A 19,344-nucleotide genomic window follows, 5' to 3' on the forward strand; every position below is an offset into this window, starting at 1 on the left:
ATAAACAATTTTATTTATAAAAATTTAAATTTTATGTCTCTATATTTAAATAATTTTAATTATATAAATAGATTAAAAATTAATTAAGTGAGATAATTACTTTTTAATAATAAAAATAGCGTATAAAATTAAATTACATAATGAATAGATAATTTTAAAAAAATTACATATTGAAGTTAAAATATTAAAGATGAAAAATAAATTTTTTAAATTAAAAAAATAGAGAATAAAAGGGACAAAATAAAATAAACAATTAAAATTAAATAAATTAAATAATATTAAAGGCGAATAAAAATTTATTTGATAAAAAAAATTAAAATTTTAATTTTATAAAATATAAAATTCTTTTACTTGAGTAATTTTGAGATAAAAATTAACTGATAAAATTTTTAAATATATAAATATCTAATAATAATTTTTTTGAATATATATAAAACTATATAAATGCCTCTATATAATTTAAAATTTTCAAGGCGCCCATGGCTCCTTTGTGGATCAGAGGCTCTTCATCTTTGGTCACCGTTTTCTTTAACCTGTGGTTGTATCTTGAACTTGTTGCTGGAGATGTTTCAAAGTTGAGGTTTTGTGTTCGTTCCAGCCCCAATCAGTTAGTGATGTAGTTCTTTAAAGCCACTGTAAAGTTTTCGCGGTGGCCACAATTTTCTAGAAGATGCAGATCAGCCTATGGGTCGGATCTGGTCAAAATGGACGGGTCTCTATGGTTTGTTCTTGGTTTGAGTTTTATCGGTTGGGCGTTAGAGACTTCCTTTTTATGAGTTTATTGGTGTAGGTCTTAGATTTTTTTATTTCTATCAATGATATTTACCTTCTGACAAAAAAATAACAATAATAATAACAGTTGCCACCACATAGATAAGACAGCTAATTTCCCTTGAGGGATCCATGCTATCAAGGCCGAAACAGCAAAGAGAACCTCTTTGTCAAATAAAGGTCTTCTAAAAGTTTACCACAAAATAAAGAATGCATTTAGCAAAGATGCATGCACATTTGGTAATAATTTTGCAAATAACTCGTTAGGAGTTTCTTTTAAATACAATAACAAGATACAATCCCTTCTAAGGCCCCATTTGTTTAAAAAAAATTATATTTAAAAAATATTTTATAAAAAATATTTTCTAATAAAATAATTTACTTTTTATTGTTTAATTTTAATTTTAAAAATAAAATAACGAATTTATTTATAAAAATCTTTAAAAAATCCTGAAAATATAAAAAAATAACTTAAATTTTCTTTTAACAATGAAAACACTTTCTGTTAGAAAATGTAGAAAATATTTTTCAGTAAAATATTTTCCAAGACAGCCTAGGTAAAGCCGAGCATGCATTTTTAGCACCAAGTAAACTATGAGGTCTGATGGCCGCTTACCCGTTCACTTTCTTGGTGCTGAGATTTTGACCCTACTTTAATGTTACATAAGCAAACGAGTAAACGAGGATGATGTCTTCTTCCCATCCCAACAATTCAAGCATGTCATATCATAATCAAACATTATCACCCTAACTGTTCAATTTCAACGGGACCATACTTGATTCCTTACCTTCTTTTTTTTTTTCCTTTTTCCTTTTGAAGGTTGCGCTAAAAAGTTGAAATACTGCTGTTCAACACAATTAAACTCTTAAGAAAAGCAACTAGATAAGACTTCCCAAATGGCCAACAGTAAACATACCAAAACTTATAGCCTCATACTGATAAATTTCGCACCAACATTCATGATCACCATGTGAGCTAAAACAAGGCAAATCAAGATGGAAGAATAAATGAATCGAGCTTATACCGATAATGCAACTTAAGAAATAAAGAAAGATAAGATTCCCAGCCGTCTATGGTCAAACTACTGAAAAATAATACTGAAAGTCTTTGCCCAAACAAGGATTGGTCCTTGGTACTAACATGTGATCGGACTAAATCCGTGTCTATGAACTTATCAACCGTTTCTCTAACTCCAGTGCATGAGAACTCAGCGAAATCTTGTACTTGTTCACCGTCAACTCCCCCTTTCTGTTTTTTAGTCCTGTTTGCTCTAAAGATGGGTCTAAGAAAGATCAGAACTACCCCATCACGTCGCTCATCTATATGATTTTTTTTTTTAAGATGTAGCTTCAACTCCATCTATAATTTTAGAATCACATTGCTTGACACTGAAAAATATTGATCCCAACAGAGGTAACAGCAGAAGACACAATAAACAGCTAAATGAAGGGTAACTTGCCTAAAATATATTTAAAGAATATCAGAGTTAAGTCAATTTTGGACCATGTTTCACCACAATTAGCAATTGGAACATGCTATTGTAACTGAGAGGAAATTAAAACCAAGAGCATAAGGAGAACTGCAATACACTTTAATAATTGAATTTACAAAAAGTGCTTTGGAAACATCTTTTTCCTCTTATAAATGTGAAGAACATAATAAAATTAAAGAAATTTTGACATAAACATGTTAATTACTGAAACATCCTCAGAAAAGCATACAAGGGTTTTCCAAGAGCAGCTCTAAAGTTTCATGGTGTTATTTTTACGTGTTAGGAGGGTGTAAAAAAGAAAATTTTGGTCATTTTCCCATCCAAGAAGTATCATGAACAAGTTAATTTCTGAGCAACCATAAAGCATGCAATTGCAAGCACTTATTGCCTTCAGAATGCACCCAAAAAAAAAAAAGAAAAAGAAAAATCCTAACATCGCTGCAAGTCCGAGTTTCAGCTCATAACTGGATTCACATAGTGAAATGAAAACAAGTCAAAGTAAAGCTGAGCAAAAACAAAGATCTTTAAAAGAAGAGCATAATGCAGAGGAAGAGAACAAAGAGACAGAGACTTGAGAGAGTAAGCTGTTGGGAAACCAAATGTATGAACTTCTCAAACTGCTCAATATTTTGGAACTTCAGCATCTTTACATGTTTCTGAATTTCTTTGATAAAGAAATCCCACAAATACTAGTGACACTTCAACCAATTTGTACAAAAAAATAGAAGGGCCAAATGTGAAATAACATCATTATTGTACTAAAGCTGGCAATTCAAGACTTTGGAGTTTGGACTTTGAAAATCACTGCCCCGCTCCCAATCAACCCCCATACCCCCTTTTTTTTCCATGTCTCTCCTTTTCTTTTTCTTCTTCCAAAAAAGAACAGAGAACAAGGTGAAACCCTTATATCACACAGAATCTATGATCAGAAGCCTTGAAAGCAAAGAATCACACTTAATAATTTTTTAGCTACGTGTCAATGCCATTGCTAGCCAGACTGCCACCTGTTGTCCCCCATTCACTGAAAAACATTTTGGGGACCCGCTTTCCTCTAATCATTATCCAAGACCAGATTAATCTCTCAAGAATGAATATGATATTGATGGCCTAGATTAAAAAGATCTAATAGCCTCCATTGCTTTCACAGAGACAATTTAAGCATCCAAACCTCCTACACTCTCATATCTGTGGTTCTACTGTAAGCAAGGGCCAGTATACGAATTGGTATAATATGAATTAGAGAAGAATGATGGATGTGGAGATAATTGGCCAATAAGAGATAAAAATCAATCAATTAATTATCAAAGTGAAAAACATTGTACCCTGTCAGGGAGATTTCTAGGCATTGGAAGTGCAGTAACATATCTCTGAAGGCAGGAGGATTTCTGAAGTGCATCAGACGATGATGAGGTATCGGCCCCATCAGCTTGGCCCCGGCCATGGAACTTGGCAAAACGGTTGATAACAGAATACTTCTCTAGCTCTTGGCATTCCACTCTCAAGTCTAGAACAGATGCCTTCTTATCCAATCTGAATTATCACAAGCAGCACAAGAACTATGAGATTGGTAGAAAAAAAAAATTCATTGTTTTTATAAACATTAATTAAGACGTCAACCCAAAGGAAAAGAAGTGTCAGCAGTAAGAAGATAGAATGCAGATTGAAAAACGCTCACGCAAAATCCAGATAACATGCAAGCCAGACCAAATGGAACAATTGGTTCTCTCCCAATTTCCAATATTTTCAAGCTAAATTTACATTTAACAAGTGGAAGCAAATTCAATTTGTCATCAGAAACTTCTTTAATATGTATACCTTCTAGACCTATTTTCGCAGTCTTCGCAATCGTCCATCTCAGTATGAACACGCACAACTCAATTCCGTCCATTTCATTTTCATAAACCAAAAAAAAAAAAAAAATTGAAGATAATGCCTAGCAAACCTCCAACCCCAACCTTCAGTAGAACACTTTATCTACTATTCAGACACAATTCAATATTAGAACAGAAGACACCAAAACAGTTACCTCAAGAGATCATTTTCTAGCTTCCTTGCTCTACTGATCAGGTCTTCCACAACTTTTGAGAAGTATTGATTGTTGATTCTCTCAGATGTATTGAGCTTCAATGGCAGGCTGAGGGGGGAAAACTTGTTATTAGCATGCAAGGAATCATATCCTTATAGGAAAAAAAAAAGCATAGATGTTGAAAACATTGCAAAGCATGCTAGAGTGTGAGTTAAGCGCAGCCCTACATATTTCCACTGCTGGAAGGCCCAGAAGTATCACTTCCAGCACAAGAAAGTGTGCTGCAAGCATCTCCCAGGGTTGACCGAGCAAGAAAGTGTATAACACTCTCATAATGTGATGTAGCATCTGCAGATAGAATTGATGCCAGAGGAGGGTGAATCAGCAGCTGCATAAGCTGTGTTGTCAATATAAGCCTTCTCTTTGATCTGAAGGCTGGAGGTACATCCTCTACCATTTCAGTTTCATCTTCCACCTGTCATTAAATGGAGCAATTATAAGGCTGATAAATGTCAGCTTAGAATTAGGAAAGCCTGATTTGGTTATGAGCAAACCTTCTCAGTCAATCTGTTTGTTGCACGAGACCAGTCCACTTCTGCCGAACTACAAACAATAAAATCAGCATATGTCAAAAAAATTTGGGGAATGGATATCACTGAATGCCTACGAATATATAGGAAATGCATTTTTTTTACATAAGCATCAGTCACATCAATAGAGACAAGGAAAGGCACTCGTCGAGATGAATTTATGTAAACCACCTGATGATTGAAAGCCTTTGAAGGCCAATTGCCACTTGTTTATTCCATGGTATAAGTTCTGAGGTATCAGTTTTGCGCTTCTTTGGCCTCACAGCAACCAAGCTCACATCACCAGCATCATGATGAATCAACTGAGGAGAAGAGAGATTTTCATTTGCTAGTGGTTCCATTGTTGAACTCTTTTGCAGAATACTGTGCTGACTAGCAATCACATTTTCTTGCTCCAATGGACCATGACAATGCAAGCTATTGGAAGGCCTTCCAACAGCAAAAGGAAGTTCCCAAGTCTTCATTTTCATGGAGACATTTTTTTGTGCATCATGTAATGGTAATGTCTGCCCATTTTTAAAGGTGCCATACTGATCAAACCAGGATGGGGCCATCTGGGGACTGATCTGAGACTGTTCAGTTCTCACAGGAACTGCACTGCTATTGGCAAAATTTTGAGTGTCGTTTTGACCAAGTCTTAGAATATCTTGACATGGCATATTTGTATCACGAACATCTGCTAGTCTTGCTGAAAAGCTAAGCATCTTAGAATCACCAGTGGGAACTGAAGCACAATTTGTTGATGCATCTGTGACCATATTGTGACCATAGAGCTGCTGCCCTCCTGGGGAACCTATCTGCTGAGCATCCACAGCAACATCAGGACGTTTACATCTTTTCAAACTCCTATTATCTGGATCCACATCTTCAATTTCCATGTGCTGAACTTGATGCAATAACAAATAATTTTGGTGTAAAATATTATTGGATCTTAGAGATCGGCCAAATGCTTCAATCTCCCTTTGGGTACTGGCAGGGTTCGCAAGAGAAGTGTCCGTGAGACAATTTGCAACAGATTCTTTACCTTCAGAGAGAGACATTGTCTTCTGCAAATGGTCGTTATCAGGTGAAACTTGCTGGCATGGGTCTCCTTTTGTTGCTTGTTCTTTCCCAACAAAACCACATGAATGCACAGAATATGCACCAGATGGATCACTCCTTACTGTTTGTAGGCCATGACCTTCTAGCTTCTGAGGTGTAGAGGAAGTTGTTTCTGAATCATTATTTGATTGAATATTGGACAAAGCTTTAAAAGCCTGTGTGTCAAATGAACATTGCCGTGTTGAAACACTGGTCCATTCAGTACCAGACATTCTAGCTGCAGAAGAATTCTCCTGTGATGTGCCAGATATATTAGAACCCTGAGGAGCTGGTGCAGCTTCCAAAACAGGAAATTGCTGGGCAGAATCTTTTTTGCTACTTTGGTTGTTATTACTCAGCTTATGAATCTCACCAGAATAAGTAACATCATCATGTGACCTAGACATCTCTGGCACTGATGCCAGTGCTGACTGACCACTATGAGCTCTCTGAAAAGTCTCGCTCATTTGTTTCGACTGAGAAGCAAACCTATCATAGTATGCATTGACAGAGTCAGTGGTCATTGCACATGTGCCCATATCATGCATGTGCATATTATGGATATGTCTTTTTGAATAAGAAGAGCTAGGGGAAAGAGCATCTGAAAGTTTTCCTTGGGTATTCTTGCTAGTTTGTCCTGAGGAAGCAGAAATATTTTTTCTTACTTCTACTTGAGACATCTCATGAGGCGAGCCCTGAACAGAAGATGTGGAAGCCATCCATCCATGACCTTTCTCCCCTACTTCAGAACTGACACAAGTTGAACTGAGGCAATTATTTGCCTGTGAAGGGCTTTGAGAAGATGAGGCATGGTCTTGACAAGGCAAGGGTTGAGACGGGGGAGCAAGTTGTAAACCAAAACCTTGAGAAGCAGGAGCCTGATTTTTTCGGAGGTGAACAGATCCATTAGAATTTTTAATATCATGCATCTCAGAAGACTTATAACAGTCAGGAGTGCTGAAGTGTGCTGCATTTCCATGCTCCCTTGATTGGTCCACCTTATGAAGAAGCTCAAGCATAGTTTGACTACAATGAATTTGAAAATAGAAACATGACTCATGAAATTGACAATGCGAAAAGTTAAGTAGGAAGGGGAAAAACCTTAGTTCCAGCATCATGAAATTGACAACAGAAAGAAGTTTAGGAAGGAGGAAAGAAAACTTAGTGGCAAACTATAAAAATCAACACCGTGTCAATAGGAAGTAATAGAAATGCTTGGATGAAATAATTACTAGTTCATTATAACCTCAAATAACTGTTGCAAAATAAACAAACTACCTTGAGGGTGTTGTCTTGCTTGTTGCATAATTGGAAACAGCTCTGTCAGAAGAAGTAAAAGCACCAAGTTCAGAAACTAGAAATATACTTTTTGCTGACATCTCATCTGAGCCTTTTGTTTCCCCTTGACGTGCAAAATGAAGCTGTAAATAAGTATTAGAGGAGAAATTGTCAACAGATCTTTTGAAGACTTGTTTCTGGTTTGTATTTAACGCCAGTAGCATGATTCTAATTTAGAAAGTGGGAAAAAAAAAGGCAAACACCTCATAGAGAAAATCCAATAATTACCTTGTCAAGTTCCACAGAATTTCTAGCTATCTGAACAGGAAATTTTGAGTTCCCAATACCCCCATGATCATGACCTTTTAAACCTTGAGAAACCTGCACAGGTGTGGACTGTGGATGAGTGACATATTTTGCTCCATAAGAAGGTTCAACATCAGCATCCAGATCTCCCATAGGATGATACTGAAATTTACGAACTCCTGAAGGCTTTCGACCAACATGAACAGATGATTTCAGTTTTTCCTCAGACAAAGTAAGTGAATCATTTGCATCCAGCCAAGATTTTTCTCTGACACCACTGACAGAAGGAGTACGGTTAGATACATTGTGAAAGCTATCAGTTTTGCTTTCTTTTGTATCAGAGAAATCATGAGTTTCAACCGCTCCATTGCCCAAATTACTATTTCCAGATGATGCAAAAACTTGACAACTCTTATCCATACGAGATTGGTATTTTCCTGGAAACTCACGTTCTTTAGGGTTGACTGAAGAACCAACATGTTTCCAGATGTCAATACTGTTACCATGGGGGAGCTGCTGGCTGCGTTCCTGGTTAGCCCATACAGCACTTGAATCAGGCAAATTAGCAATATCCTTCAGGTTAGAATCTTCTTTATTGACCTGTGGGCTTCCAGTGGTAGATTTTGGATGCTCCAATTCAGCAATTGAATTAGAAACAGAATCAGTCTTCCATGTAACAGCACCATAACCCATTAACATGGGAGTCTTCCACTCGGTACTGTGAGAAGCTCGCAATGTGTTTTCATTAACCTGATTCTTCAAAACAGAACCTGTGGCTGCAGCCACAGAATCAACAAAATTCCAATCATTTGGTTTAGTGCCTGGTTGATTACCAGTATTAGAGGAGTATATGCTCAGGTGATTTGTCAAAGAACCTGAAGGTCCTGAACCGTTCTTTGCTTTTGGGCCTGCATCTGAGGCCTGAGCACCCTTTTCATAATTATGGCTGCCTTCAGACACTGGCTTTTGTAAAGGGTTGCAATCCAACCACTTGGTTCCCTCTCCAGAAAATGGCTGCACAGATCTTTGAGAAGAACCAGCATGCAACTTTTCCCTCCATTCTCCAGATTGCTTAACCTCAGGCATATTGATATAGTTGTTGATACCTGAGTTTGTGCCATCATTCATGGTATAGGGTCTAGCATTTGGCACAGAGGCAGCCTGCAATTTGTTATCAACTCCAGTTGATTGCTGTTTGCCACTATCATTCACAGTGGGGGTCTGCTGATTTTCAGCTAGGGGTATATTACCCTGGAAAGTCAGACCTTTCCACTCTTCTTGTAGCCCTGTATCAGCACTCGACGTTTCAGCTACAGCAGACTGCATAAGAGCACTCCAACTCCCACTTTGCAAAGAAGGAAATGCACCAAGTAAATCTGTGCTCTCCACCATATTAAAACCTCCTGATCCTATGCTGGTACCTCGGCCAAAAGCTTCCCACAGATTATCATCTTCACCAAACAAAATTCTTTCCTCAGTTGGGTCTAGTGTAGCCGCATTCTGTGAAGGGGCAACCTGCATTGCTGTCTTCTGCAATGATGTTTCTGATGAACCACCTACATCCAGCCTCCCATGAAAATCCTGTCCAGGCCCACTGCTTTGATGGGGACCCACTCGCTGCAAGTTTTCCAAATTCAATCCACCAACTAAGCCTTGGCTAGCAGCAGTCTCTATCATGTTCTTTCCCTGATATCCTTGCCTAGAAGCCAAAGTACTATCCTGCATACCAGACAGGTCTGAAAACCCAGCATATTGATCACCTGAAAAGGCATTACTACTGCCTGATATATGCTGTATTGTAGACTTATCCATTTGGACAGGAGAGTATTGCCTTGGAGCAACTCTTGTCCCAGAAATAGGAACACCATAAAGAGATTGATCAACCTGCTGAGGAATCATTCCTGTCAAGGGCAGTGCCTGGCCATGCTCAGGGGAAAACATTAGCCCACTAGAGGAACCTTGCATAGCTTGAGACATGCCCCGCTGTAGCCAGTTTGTATTTGCTGCCATAAGCTCAGGCTGCCACAAACAATTAGATGCATCATGTACAGGAATGCCATTGACCAAAGTTGATGGATGACAACCAGCTCCTTGTTTTGCAAACAAGGAAACCTGTTTTACAGAATTCAGTTGCCCTACATCTTGTTGCTGCAATTGCTGTTTCTGAAGCTGTTGCTGCCTCTGAATTTCATGCATTTGCTTGAGCATGACTTGTTGCTGCAATAGCTGCATATCTCTAATCCCCGACTGCTGCCTTGGCAAAGATTGGAACATGCCAGGATGCTGGCTACTAATTTGCTGTTGACCTCCCAAAAAATCAAAATTAACAGGAGATTCATTAAAATCCATCCTTACTGAACTTTTCTTGTGAAGTTCAGGACTACTCCCCAACTGTGCATCAAGAATTGAAAAGCCTCTTGATGTTAAATTACATTGATCAGGTTCCAAATCCACTCCCAAAAAGTTTGTATCATTGTGCCTCGTCTGGAGAGTTTGATTCCCATGCACATAGCCATTCAATGTGGGTTGTTGGTTTTGAGATTGACTTCTAGTGAACTCAGGCCTCAGGATTGATTGAGAAAAATTTACACCATGCTGTACATTTGATGATTGTCCCCCATGTACTCTCTCAGAATCAGCTAATGTAAAAACAAAAAATTGAAGAGAATTAGTAATAGAGAAGCCTTAAAACCATACCACGCAAATAAACTTCCAGTCATCTAGCTCTTAGTCTGACATTGAGATAAAAAGGAGAAAAAAGAAACAAAATCCCTTTAATAATACACTTCATAGAATTCGATACCAATTGTCAAAAACAACTAATTCAATGTGCATAAGCGATACCTGATTGCTGTAGAGAGTGATTCTTCAAGTTAGAAAAAGATGTGCCAATATGTCTCTGACTACCAGCCCATGGATTGTTAACTAGCACAGGCCAGGTGCCGTCAACAACCTCTGAGCGGTGCTCGCCACGAGACAAGTTCTCCTGACCAAAGAAATTATGGATCCTATCTCCAACTTCGTTGCCAGGCATAGATGATCCACCGGACAAATTTCAGCAGCCAAAATTTTGTGATAGGAAAAACCGATACCTATTACGGAAACCAATAACTTCAGTCTTTATAACTTGACATCTCATTAATGGGAAAATAACAGCACAAGAACTTTTCAAGCTCAAGCAAGTTCAAACCTCAATTCTGCTCCTTTAAAGTGTCACTCCGAACCACCATGTTCAAGTCATTCAAGAATCTCATTCCGTATACAATGAGAATGAAGGCATAACACAAATTAATGGTAACAGAGTTCTTATTATCAAACATAAATACCATATCATTTGCAAGTAGAGGACAGAAAAGGGGCAGTCCCTCCAAAACAAGAACTTCAATTGATCCAGATAACATAGAAGATGGATAGTTCCTTCGTTTGAATGGATTAATTAAGGGGAGCTAAATAAGCACAAGAAAATCAGTCTTGTTTGGTGAAAAAGGACATTACAAGCCTCCTTATGACAAGAAGTAGACAAAACTTGCAATTTTTGCAAAAGCAAAAACAAGAAAAAGCATACTGCAAAAGAAAAATGTAATACCAAATATTGATCTTGCATCAATCTGCCAAATATTGCATAACATGATTTGGACGTGCTCCAATTTCCAGAACCTGCAGCAGGTGGTTACACACCACCACCAACTAAGCTTGAGAATCAAAAGAAGATTGATTTCAATGCACCAAACTGCCCCCCAACGAAACAGAAACCCAGCTTAATAAGGTCCTTAGCAGTTGATAATAACATTAATTATTTAAAATAAAAATCACTGTGCCATAACCCACCTATATCTAGCTACTAACCATGGCAAACTAATCAACTAATAGAGCATTAAAATTCAGACTAGAGCTAGACTGCAGATACATGATGAGGAGCATATTAATGATAAACCCATGGGGAAGGAAAAAGGCTTTAAGGGATAGAACTCAGCAGAAAAACGGCAGCTGGAAGAGACATCAGCATGCCCCAGGGAATGCCAGAGGGATTGCAGCACATCCCAGGGCGTGTGCAAGGCAGGATTTGCAGGCACACCCCGGGGTGTGTGCAAGGTAGGGTTTGCAGTCTGCCTCCAACACGCCCTAGGGCGTGTTCCCAACCTGCCTACACGCCCCAGGGTGTGTCCAGCATACGGGAGGGTCAGCTTTTTATGCTATTTTATCCAGATTTATTTCCTAAACACTTCTACTTCTACTTCAATTAGACTTCTTATTTAGCTTAGTATTTCTAAATTAGTTTTGATGACTTAGTTTATTTAGGAGTTATTTTGTAATACTACTCTCAGTTGGGACTTATTCCTAGTCAAACTAGGCATTTATCGCGTTCTGACCATAGTTATTATCCAGATTTATTTCCTAAACACTTCTACTTCTACTTCAATTAGACTTCTTATTTAGCTTAGTATTTCTAAATTAGTTTTGATGACTCTTATTTTATTTAGGAGTTATTTTGTAATACTACTCTCAGTTGGGACTTATTCCTAGTCAAACTAGGCATTTAACGTGTTCTGACCATAGTTATTAAAAGCTCAAGGCGCGCTAAGACGCCAAGGGATCCTGGAGCCTAGGCGGAAAAGGCATAGGAGTGCTAATGAATGATGCAAAGTACAAAATAAAAATTAAATGAATATAAATAATTTATCATAATTCAAATAATATTAGATGATCATTTAAATTTATCTACTTTCATAATTAAAGAAGTGCAATTATATGATTAAATTTTATTACAAATTATATTTATTTAATTGTATTTTTTAATAAGTTTAAACAATACTTAATTCAATGCTAATTATATAAATTTAGGGTGTATTCATTATCGTTGTGATTTTTTGTTTTTTATTTGTTATTTGATAAAAAAACAGAAAACTTATTATGTTGTTAGTATTTTATTTTTATTTTTATTTTTATTACTTGTTAAAAAGTGTTTTTAAAATAAAAAACCACAATTTGAAAACCCCAAATATAGGTTTTTTGAAACAGTTTCTATCAAACCATTATATTTCTTTACATTTTTTATCAAATTATTATTAATAATTTCAAAATCTTATATTCAGCAATTAAATTTATTTTTTTAAATATATATTTATTCAATTAATTTATAAAATATATTTTTATTTTATTATCGTAAGGAAAATTTACTATTTAGTCTTTGTACTTTGGAAAAACTCATTAATTAGCTTCTTGATTTTGAAAAATACATTAAAAAGTGCTTGTGGTTTTAACAACAAATCTATTAATCGGTCCTTCCATTAGTTTTAGTTTTTAAATGTTTCACTATTTAATCTCTGTAGTATGAAAAAACTCATTAGTTGATCCATGTTAAGGGCAGTTTAAACTTTTTATAAGGATAAGTTATTATTTAATATATGAGATATAGCAGAACTCATTAGTTAGTATCTCGATTTTTAAAAATACATTAAAATGTCTCTAAGATACTAAAAATATACTAGCTAATCCTTCTATTAGTTTAGCTATTTAATTATGTGATAAGAAAAAATTCATTAATTGGTCCCTCAATTTTGTAAAAATATTTAGTAATTAGTCTCTTTATATTAAGAGCATTTTAAACTTTTTTGTATATTTAATGACTAAAATTAATGGAGGGATTAATTAGTATTTTTTTTTAAAAAAAATTCAGAGACATTTTAATATATTTTTCAAAATTAAATAACTAATAAGTGAGTTTTTATATACTATAGGAGCTAAATAGTAATTTTTCATTTTTGCAACACTTTTAATAGAGAGACTAACTAATAGACTTTTTAAAATCTCAAGAATATTTTAATGTATTTTCAAAATTGATGGACTAACTAATAAGTTTTCTTATACCAAGGGAACAAAATAGTAAATGTTTATTGTAATATCATATACTTTGTAAAAACAAAGTAAAATTCATTTTTATGTGCAATCATTTATAAAATTATTTATATCATATTTTAAAAAAATATTTTATAACTTACTTTTATGTAACAAAGTATAAACTTATGTTTTATACAAATAATTTTTAGAAAACGGCTTCCAAGAAGTGAATAACAAAAATCAAAAAATTATTTTTAGTTTTGAAAAAACAAAAAACAGAAATCATACAGCGTTAGCGAATGCATCCTTAGTGTAACCCTCATATTTATAGAAAATATTTTGCAATTTCAAAATTCAATTGATAATTTAGCGACAACAATAATAAATTTTTAGTTAAAAAATTAAAATATCTAAAGCTCTAATCACATAAAATAAAAATAAATTGCTTTTTCATTTTGAATATTAAAAGGAAAGCATAAAACGGGGCATGCATGAACTGTCAGCAACCAAGAACCAATCCATGGAAAAATGGGCAACGTGACAGTTAACAACAAACGTGGAGGAGGAGAAGAAGAAGAAGAAAAGCAGCTAAGCCCTCAATTTTCTTCATGTTACCAACAGTGGTGAAGAAGAAAAAGAAGAAGAAAAACAACAACAAAAACTTACCTATAGATCTTCTGGAGGAAGCTAAAGAAGACAAGTTCTTTTTCTTCTTCTTCGTCTTCTCCTTTCTCTTTCTCCTTCACGTTTGTTGGAACTGGGGTCAATTGGGCTTGGAACACAGAGGCACGCCTAGATAGTGCCTTACACTTTTCGACATCGCCCTCCTGGAAAGCTTTCCAGCGCTGTCATTGGCGACTGAGGCTCGTCTTTCACATTTTAACTTCCTATTTTGTGGAGTTTTGTTCCTATTCTATTTAGGAGAATTAAAACTCTATAAATACCCTAGATTTACATGTACTTGGTGGCCTTTTGATTAATATAAATTTCTGATCAAGTTTATTCTCCCAATTTTCACTCTCATGTGTGAGGGTGTGTTATTCTTATGAGCTCCATGCTGCATCAAGTGGCATCAAAGCAAGGACAGCAATTAGCAATAATTTCCATGACGGTGATCAAGAAGTTAAGGCCCTTCAATCTAGTGACAAATGCATTGCAACTATTAGAACATCTTGAACAAAGAATGGACTTCAATTTTGAGCACGTAGAAAGACATGTTGAAGAAATTGGAGATTGTCTCAACGATTAGGGAATTGAAGGAAATAGGAATCATGCAGACAACAGAAGGCCAAGGGGGCAGTGAAGCATGTGGTGATTATGTTGTCTGACAAATCCTTGCACGCAGACAGTAAGTTAATGATGAAAGTTTGAAAGAAGAGGATGTGTACAACCCCCATGATTATCTTAGGCGAAATAGAAAGTGTGAGAGAAGATGTGATCGTGGTTACAATAGATACAATGAAAATAAAAGCAAATAATTCAAATTAAAAGTCGATATTCCTCACTTCAATAATTTCATCATTGCAGAATTCTTGGATTGGATAGAAAATGTGAAGGGATTCTTTCACTACATGGAGACAACACCAGAAAGGCGAGTTAAAATGGTAGCATGCTGACTAAAAGGAAGTGTGCTTGCTTGGTGGGAGCATTTGCAAGCAAGAAGAGCAAGAGGAGGAAAGGGTACAGTTCATACTTGGCAGCGAATGAATTACATATTGCAACAAGAATTCTTATTATCAGATCATAAGCAAATTCTATTCCAACAATATCAAAGATGTCAACAAGGGTGTAGAACCATCCATGAATACACAATCGAGTTCATTAAACTATCTGATAAGTAACAATCTCCACGAATCCAAAAGACAAGTTGAATGCTCTGTTGTCAGAATCTTACAATTCTCGACTTGGATTTTACGATTCGAACCAATTTCCCAACAAATTGATTCAAATCTATAGGATGAATTAGATATACCTAAATCTTATGATTCTTGATTTGATTCCACATCCTAGCTATTCAAATATATGGGGGAAATTAAAAATATACCTGAATCAAGACTAAATTGAAAGAATCAATAGTGAATCAATATGAATGAACTGAGTTTCACTCTATTCAATCTTTATGAAGGATTTGTCAGACCTTGTATTTTTAAAATTTAAGATCTCATTCATTTTTGCCACGAAAAGTGTACATAAAACCTTTCCTTAACTATTTTCCTCCACTACCCTTTTTTTTCTCTCCCTTTTCTTTCTTTTTCTTTTTTTCTTTTTAGTTAATTTAGTTAACTAATTATAGTTGTCAAGTTATGATAATTCATATTAATAATAATAATATTAAAACGTGATATTTGTTTTACTATTTAATTATTTGATCAAATTTAAATGAGAATTTCAACACAAGTTTAATGATAATGATTGTCTACAATTCTAGAGTTTATAATTTATAACATAAAACTACATAACATAGAAAATACATATTATTCTATTATAAAGAGTATTTCTAATTATATAAATGATAATTATATATTTATCAAAACATGTCATTATAAGATATTCTTATACTTATTTTTAGAACATATATCATTTTTAATTAATTTTGGAATTTTTAACTAATCTTAAGATTCGATTCCATTTTTTATTCTCGATTCATAAAATAAAGATTTTGATTCTCGGTTTCACAACTATAGTTGTAAGATATGTCGATGGATTAAAGACCGAATTGGAAAGCACTAAGAAAGGAAAAAGCCTAAGTTGCTTCTCAAGTTACCAAGGAGGAGAACTCAAACAATAAATTCAACTAGTAGGACTAGCAAAGCAAGTAGTTCCAACCCTCCAAAAGGTGTAAATCCCTGTACTAAATCCACTACTGTAGAATGTTATAAATGCCATTAGGATCCATAAGTCTCATGGGTGTCCAAAGAGGAAAACTCTTAGCCTTGTTGAAAGGCAAAAGGAGATTTGTTGTGAACCTAAAGGAGAGGAGGATGGGGATGATGAATTTCAATACGAAGATCCCACAGGAGGAAAGTTAATATTCTTGCAAAAGATTGAAGAGGAAATGCCTACTATTCATGACGACATGGGCAAAGAACAACTTGATATCAAAAATGGAGCCATGGTTGTATCCCCTTCAACCATGTTGGAAGTAAAAGAGTTACCTAATCTTTTGCATACTAGTGTTTCTATTGATTTTGATTGTTCAAGAGCTCTCAAAAAGGCAAAGATGGATATGAAGGTGCTCACTTCCATATTGTTCAACTTTTCAAATTTTAAATAAAGGAGAAGACGGGGTGCACTTCCCCAAAGAAAACTTTTATCCTTTCTCACTTCAAAATTCGGGGCAAATTTTATTTTAAGTAGGGAGTAATATCGGATAAGCTTACCAAACAATCCTTTTTATTCATTATATTTATAGTACCACCTTTTTCTGTCAGATAGAAGTCCACAAACTCCACTTTGCATGCTTAAGAATAATGAAACTTGCTATTCAATGGACTTTCATTTTGTATTCTAAACAAATTTCTTCTTCAGTTATTAACTAATCAATACAAAATCTGCCACATCCGCAACATGCTTGATAAGATATAAGCCTAATACAAATTTGCCCTTTTCACAAGCAATGTAAGCGTGTAGTTCCAAAAAGATTCTCCCATTACAAGCCAGGTAATATTCCAGATAAGATAATAGCATGGGCCAGGGAGAAAATCAAGCAAGTAAAAAAATTGACAAGAGGGAAATTTAGGGTATAGAGCTAAAAAAAAAGTCCAGCCAACGGGAAGAAAAACCGTTTCAGTAACAAAAAGAGACTTAAGAGTAACAAATGCCACCATTGTCAGCTTAACCCTGAGCATTAGAAATATTGAACGACTCAGAAAGAGAAGAATAAGAATGCACTAATAATAATAATAACAATAATATTATGAACCAGTTGAAATCTCATTAAGAGAAAAAGTTATTGCGTGTTTTGAGTCACTGACAATGCGTGGAAGAAAATAGTAACAATAAAAGTAACAATGTAAGATAAATTTTGAACACTAAGTACTCCATATCTAGGCACATTTTCTAAAGGCAGCCCGAGAAAGAATGCCTTGCAAACTAAACTCGACGTCCAAAATCCCAGTTCCTTTCCTTCCCTACCTTTTTTCAACGAAGCGTCAACCTATATATTAGCCTACAATCTCACATTTGTCACTAAATTCAGGTAAAGATCGAGAGCAAAAGGCCAAAATTCAAATCCAATACAAAAAATTTTTATTACAAATACAATTGTAAAAACACATGTCAAACTGAAATGCAGCTGCCCATCCCTAAAGCACCAATTTCCTGGCGCAGATTCGGTTTTGAAGGCAAATTAGCTTCTACAAAGAAAAAGTTAGGGTTTCCAGAAAGAGAAAGCGACTTACAGTTTCGCCCTGACGCCTCTGTTTGAACTCGTAATCGATCTTCTGAGACTGCAAATTTGCTAAATAATTTAGGGTTTGAATCGGAGATGTAGAAAGAGATATAGAACTGAGTCTTAGCTCAGAGAGAGGGATAAAGCAATCAAAGCAGTGTGCAAAATTTTCAACGAACGCAGGAACAAAACTGAGGTTCGGGTCCTAAGCTGAAGCTAGGCATAGGTTTGGATCCCAAGCTGCCGGTGAAGAAAAAGCGCCCCATTTTTTGGGCGAGTTTAAAGGTTTTTTTGAATAATAATAATAATAAGAGGGCATGTGGGGTGGTTGAGGGTGGAGAGAGAATTAGGTGATCGTGCAATTGAAATCCGCCACGTTGCAAAAATAGCATGTGGAACCCACCTAGACAAATTGGAATTTGCCAATTTGGGCGATGGCCGATGGGTATCAATGATGGAGGTCACTGTTGGCGCTGATTTGCGTATGATTTAGATAAAACGATTATTTTGGGAAATTATGATACTTTCTATGAATATCAAATTTTGATGGCAAAGTTCAATTCAGTAATATTAAATAATATTAAAATTATTCTAACTTAAAAAATAAACAATAAAAATTTAGCATATTAATTGAGATAATTACTATTATATTCTTAATTTTTATAAAATTTATTAATTTATTTTTACAATTTTTAGGCTAATTAAAAGTTTTTTGTTATTTTAAAATGTAACTATTTAATTAATTTATTTGTATTTCTGTTGGTCAATAAACTAAATAATTTATAATAATAAAATGTGAAAGCCCTTATAATAATTTGTTGAAATGTTAATGAATAAATTCAAAAAAAGTATATAATATTTATTGAATATCTAAAATTATCTGGCAATATATAATAGAATTATTAAATAGTTACCATTTAAAATAGTAAGAGATTTTTTTAATTATATTTAAGAACTATAAGGTAAATTAATTATTTTTTTTAAATAGAGATTTAATAATAATGTTCCCATGTTTATTTTGAAAAACACATTTTTTTGGATTGAATCCCATGCTGCGTTCCATTTGTTTCCGCGATTGCATGTCTCATGCTTTACTTTTAAGGGTGATATTTTTTTTTAATGTACTTTGAAACCGGTGATCACCAACGGCAATCATTTCAATACTTAAGTCATTAAACTATAAAATAGAGAACTATAAGTAATTGCTTATAACTTAACAGTAATTGTACAAAAAATATTAATTTTTATACTATAAGAAGATGGAGTTAAATATAGCATTTTCTCATAATCCATCGATGATGTGTCCGGTTGTTTGATAAGAGATATTGCCAACTAATTTGTCGATGATCCCGTAATTACCGGTGTAATGGGGATATGCTTAACTGTATCTGCTAATGGTAACTTTATAACATTATTTGATATATTCAGTAAAGAGTGAATCTTGATGATAAATCGGATGTTACGGTGTCTGGATTTTACTTTCCTCGGGTGGAACCGCTCTTTAGATTATCAAATTCTTGCTACATGACTCTGTTTTGTGGTGACAGCTCATAGTTTATTTTAGACGATCGT

The 19,344-nt window shown here is 34.9% G+C and overlaps 1 protein-coding gene across 7 annotated transcripts; it reads right to left on the bottom strand.

The window, feature by feature from the left end:
• Window positions 1-3,529: 3,529 nt before the first annotated feature.
• Window positions 3,530-18,034, bottom strand: LOC110599906. 7 transcript variants are annotated; one of them, XM_021736519.2, is made up of 11 exons: window positions 17,783-18,032; window positions 11,131-11,201; window positions 10,735-10,990; window positions 10,389-10,636; window positions 7,527-10,183; window positions 7,239-7,381; window positions 5,052-6,986; window positions 4,845-4,893; window positions 4,518-4,765; window positions 4,291-4,398; window positions 3,530-3,794 (listed from the first exon to the last, which is right to left on the bottom strand). In XM_021736519.2, exons 4-11 carry the CDS (start codon window positions 10,576-10,578, stop codon window positions 3,566-3,568), a joined length of 5,559 nt encoding a protein of 1,852 aa, XP_021592211.1. In that variant the 5' UTR covers window positions 10,579-10,636; window positions 10,735-10,990; window positions 11,131-11,201; window positions 17,783-18,032; the 3' UTR covers window positions 3,530-3,565. The 7 variants fall into 7 exon arrangements, with proteins under 7 accessions (XP_021592211.1, XP_043806401.1, XP_021592213.1 ...); XM_043950466.1 differs by having other exon boundaries at window positions 5,052-6,449; window positions 10,735-11,201; window positions 17,783-18,034; XM_021736521.2 differs by lacking the exon at window positions 10,735-10,990.
• Between the last annotated feature and the right edge of the window lie 1,310 nt (window positions 18,035-19,344).

Source organism: Manihot esculenta, chromosome 14 (genome assembly GCF_001659605.2).
Source record: "Manihot esculenta cultivar AM560-2 chromosome 14, M.esculenta_v8, whole genome shotgun sequence".
In the NCBI taxonomy this organism is placed as follows: domain Eukaryota; kingdom Viridiplantae; phylum Streptophyta; class Magnoliopsida; order Malpighiales; family Euphorbiaceae; genus Manihot; species Manihot esculenta.

Excerpts from the sequence above, each read along its gene's own strand:
- LOC110599906 (XM_021736520.2), bottom strand. The coding sequence starts at position 10,578 with ATGCCTGGCAACGAAGTTGGAGATAGGATCCATAATTTCTTTGGTCAG. Across the intron at positions 10,184-10,388 it reads TCACTCTCTACAGCAATCAG|CTGATTCTGAGAGAGTACAT; the intron begins GTATCGCTTATG and ends TTTTTACATTAG. Across the intron at positions 4,399-4,517 it reads CCTTCCAGCAGTGGAAATAT|CCTGCCATTGAAGCTCAATA; the intron begins GTAGGGCTGCGC and ends TTCCCCCCTCAG.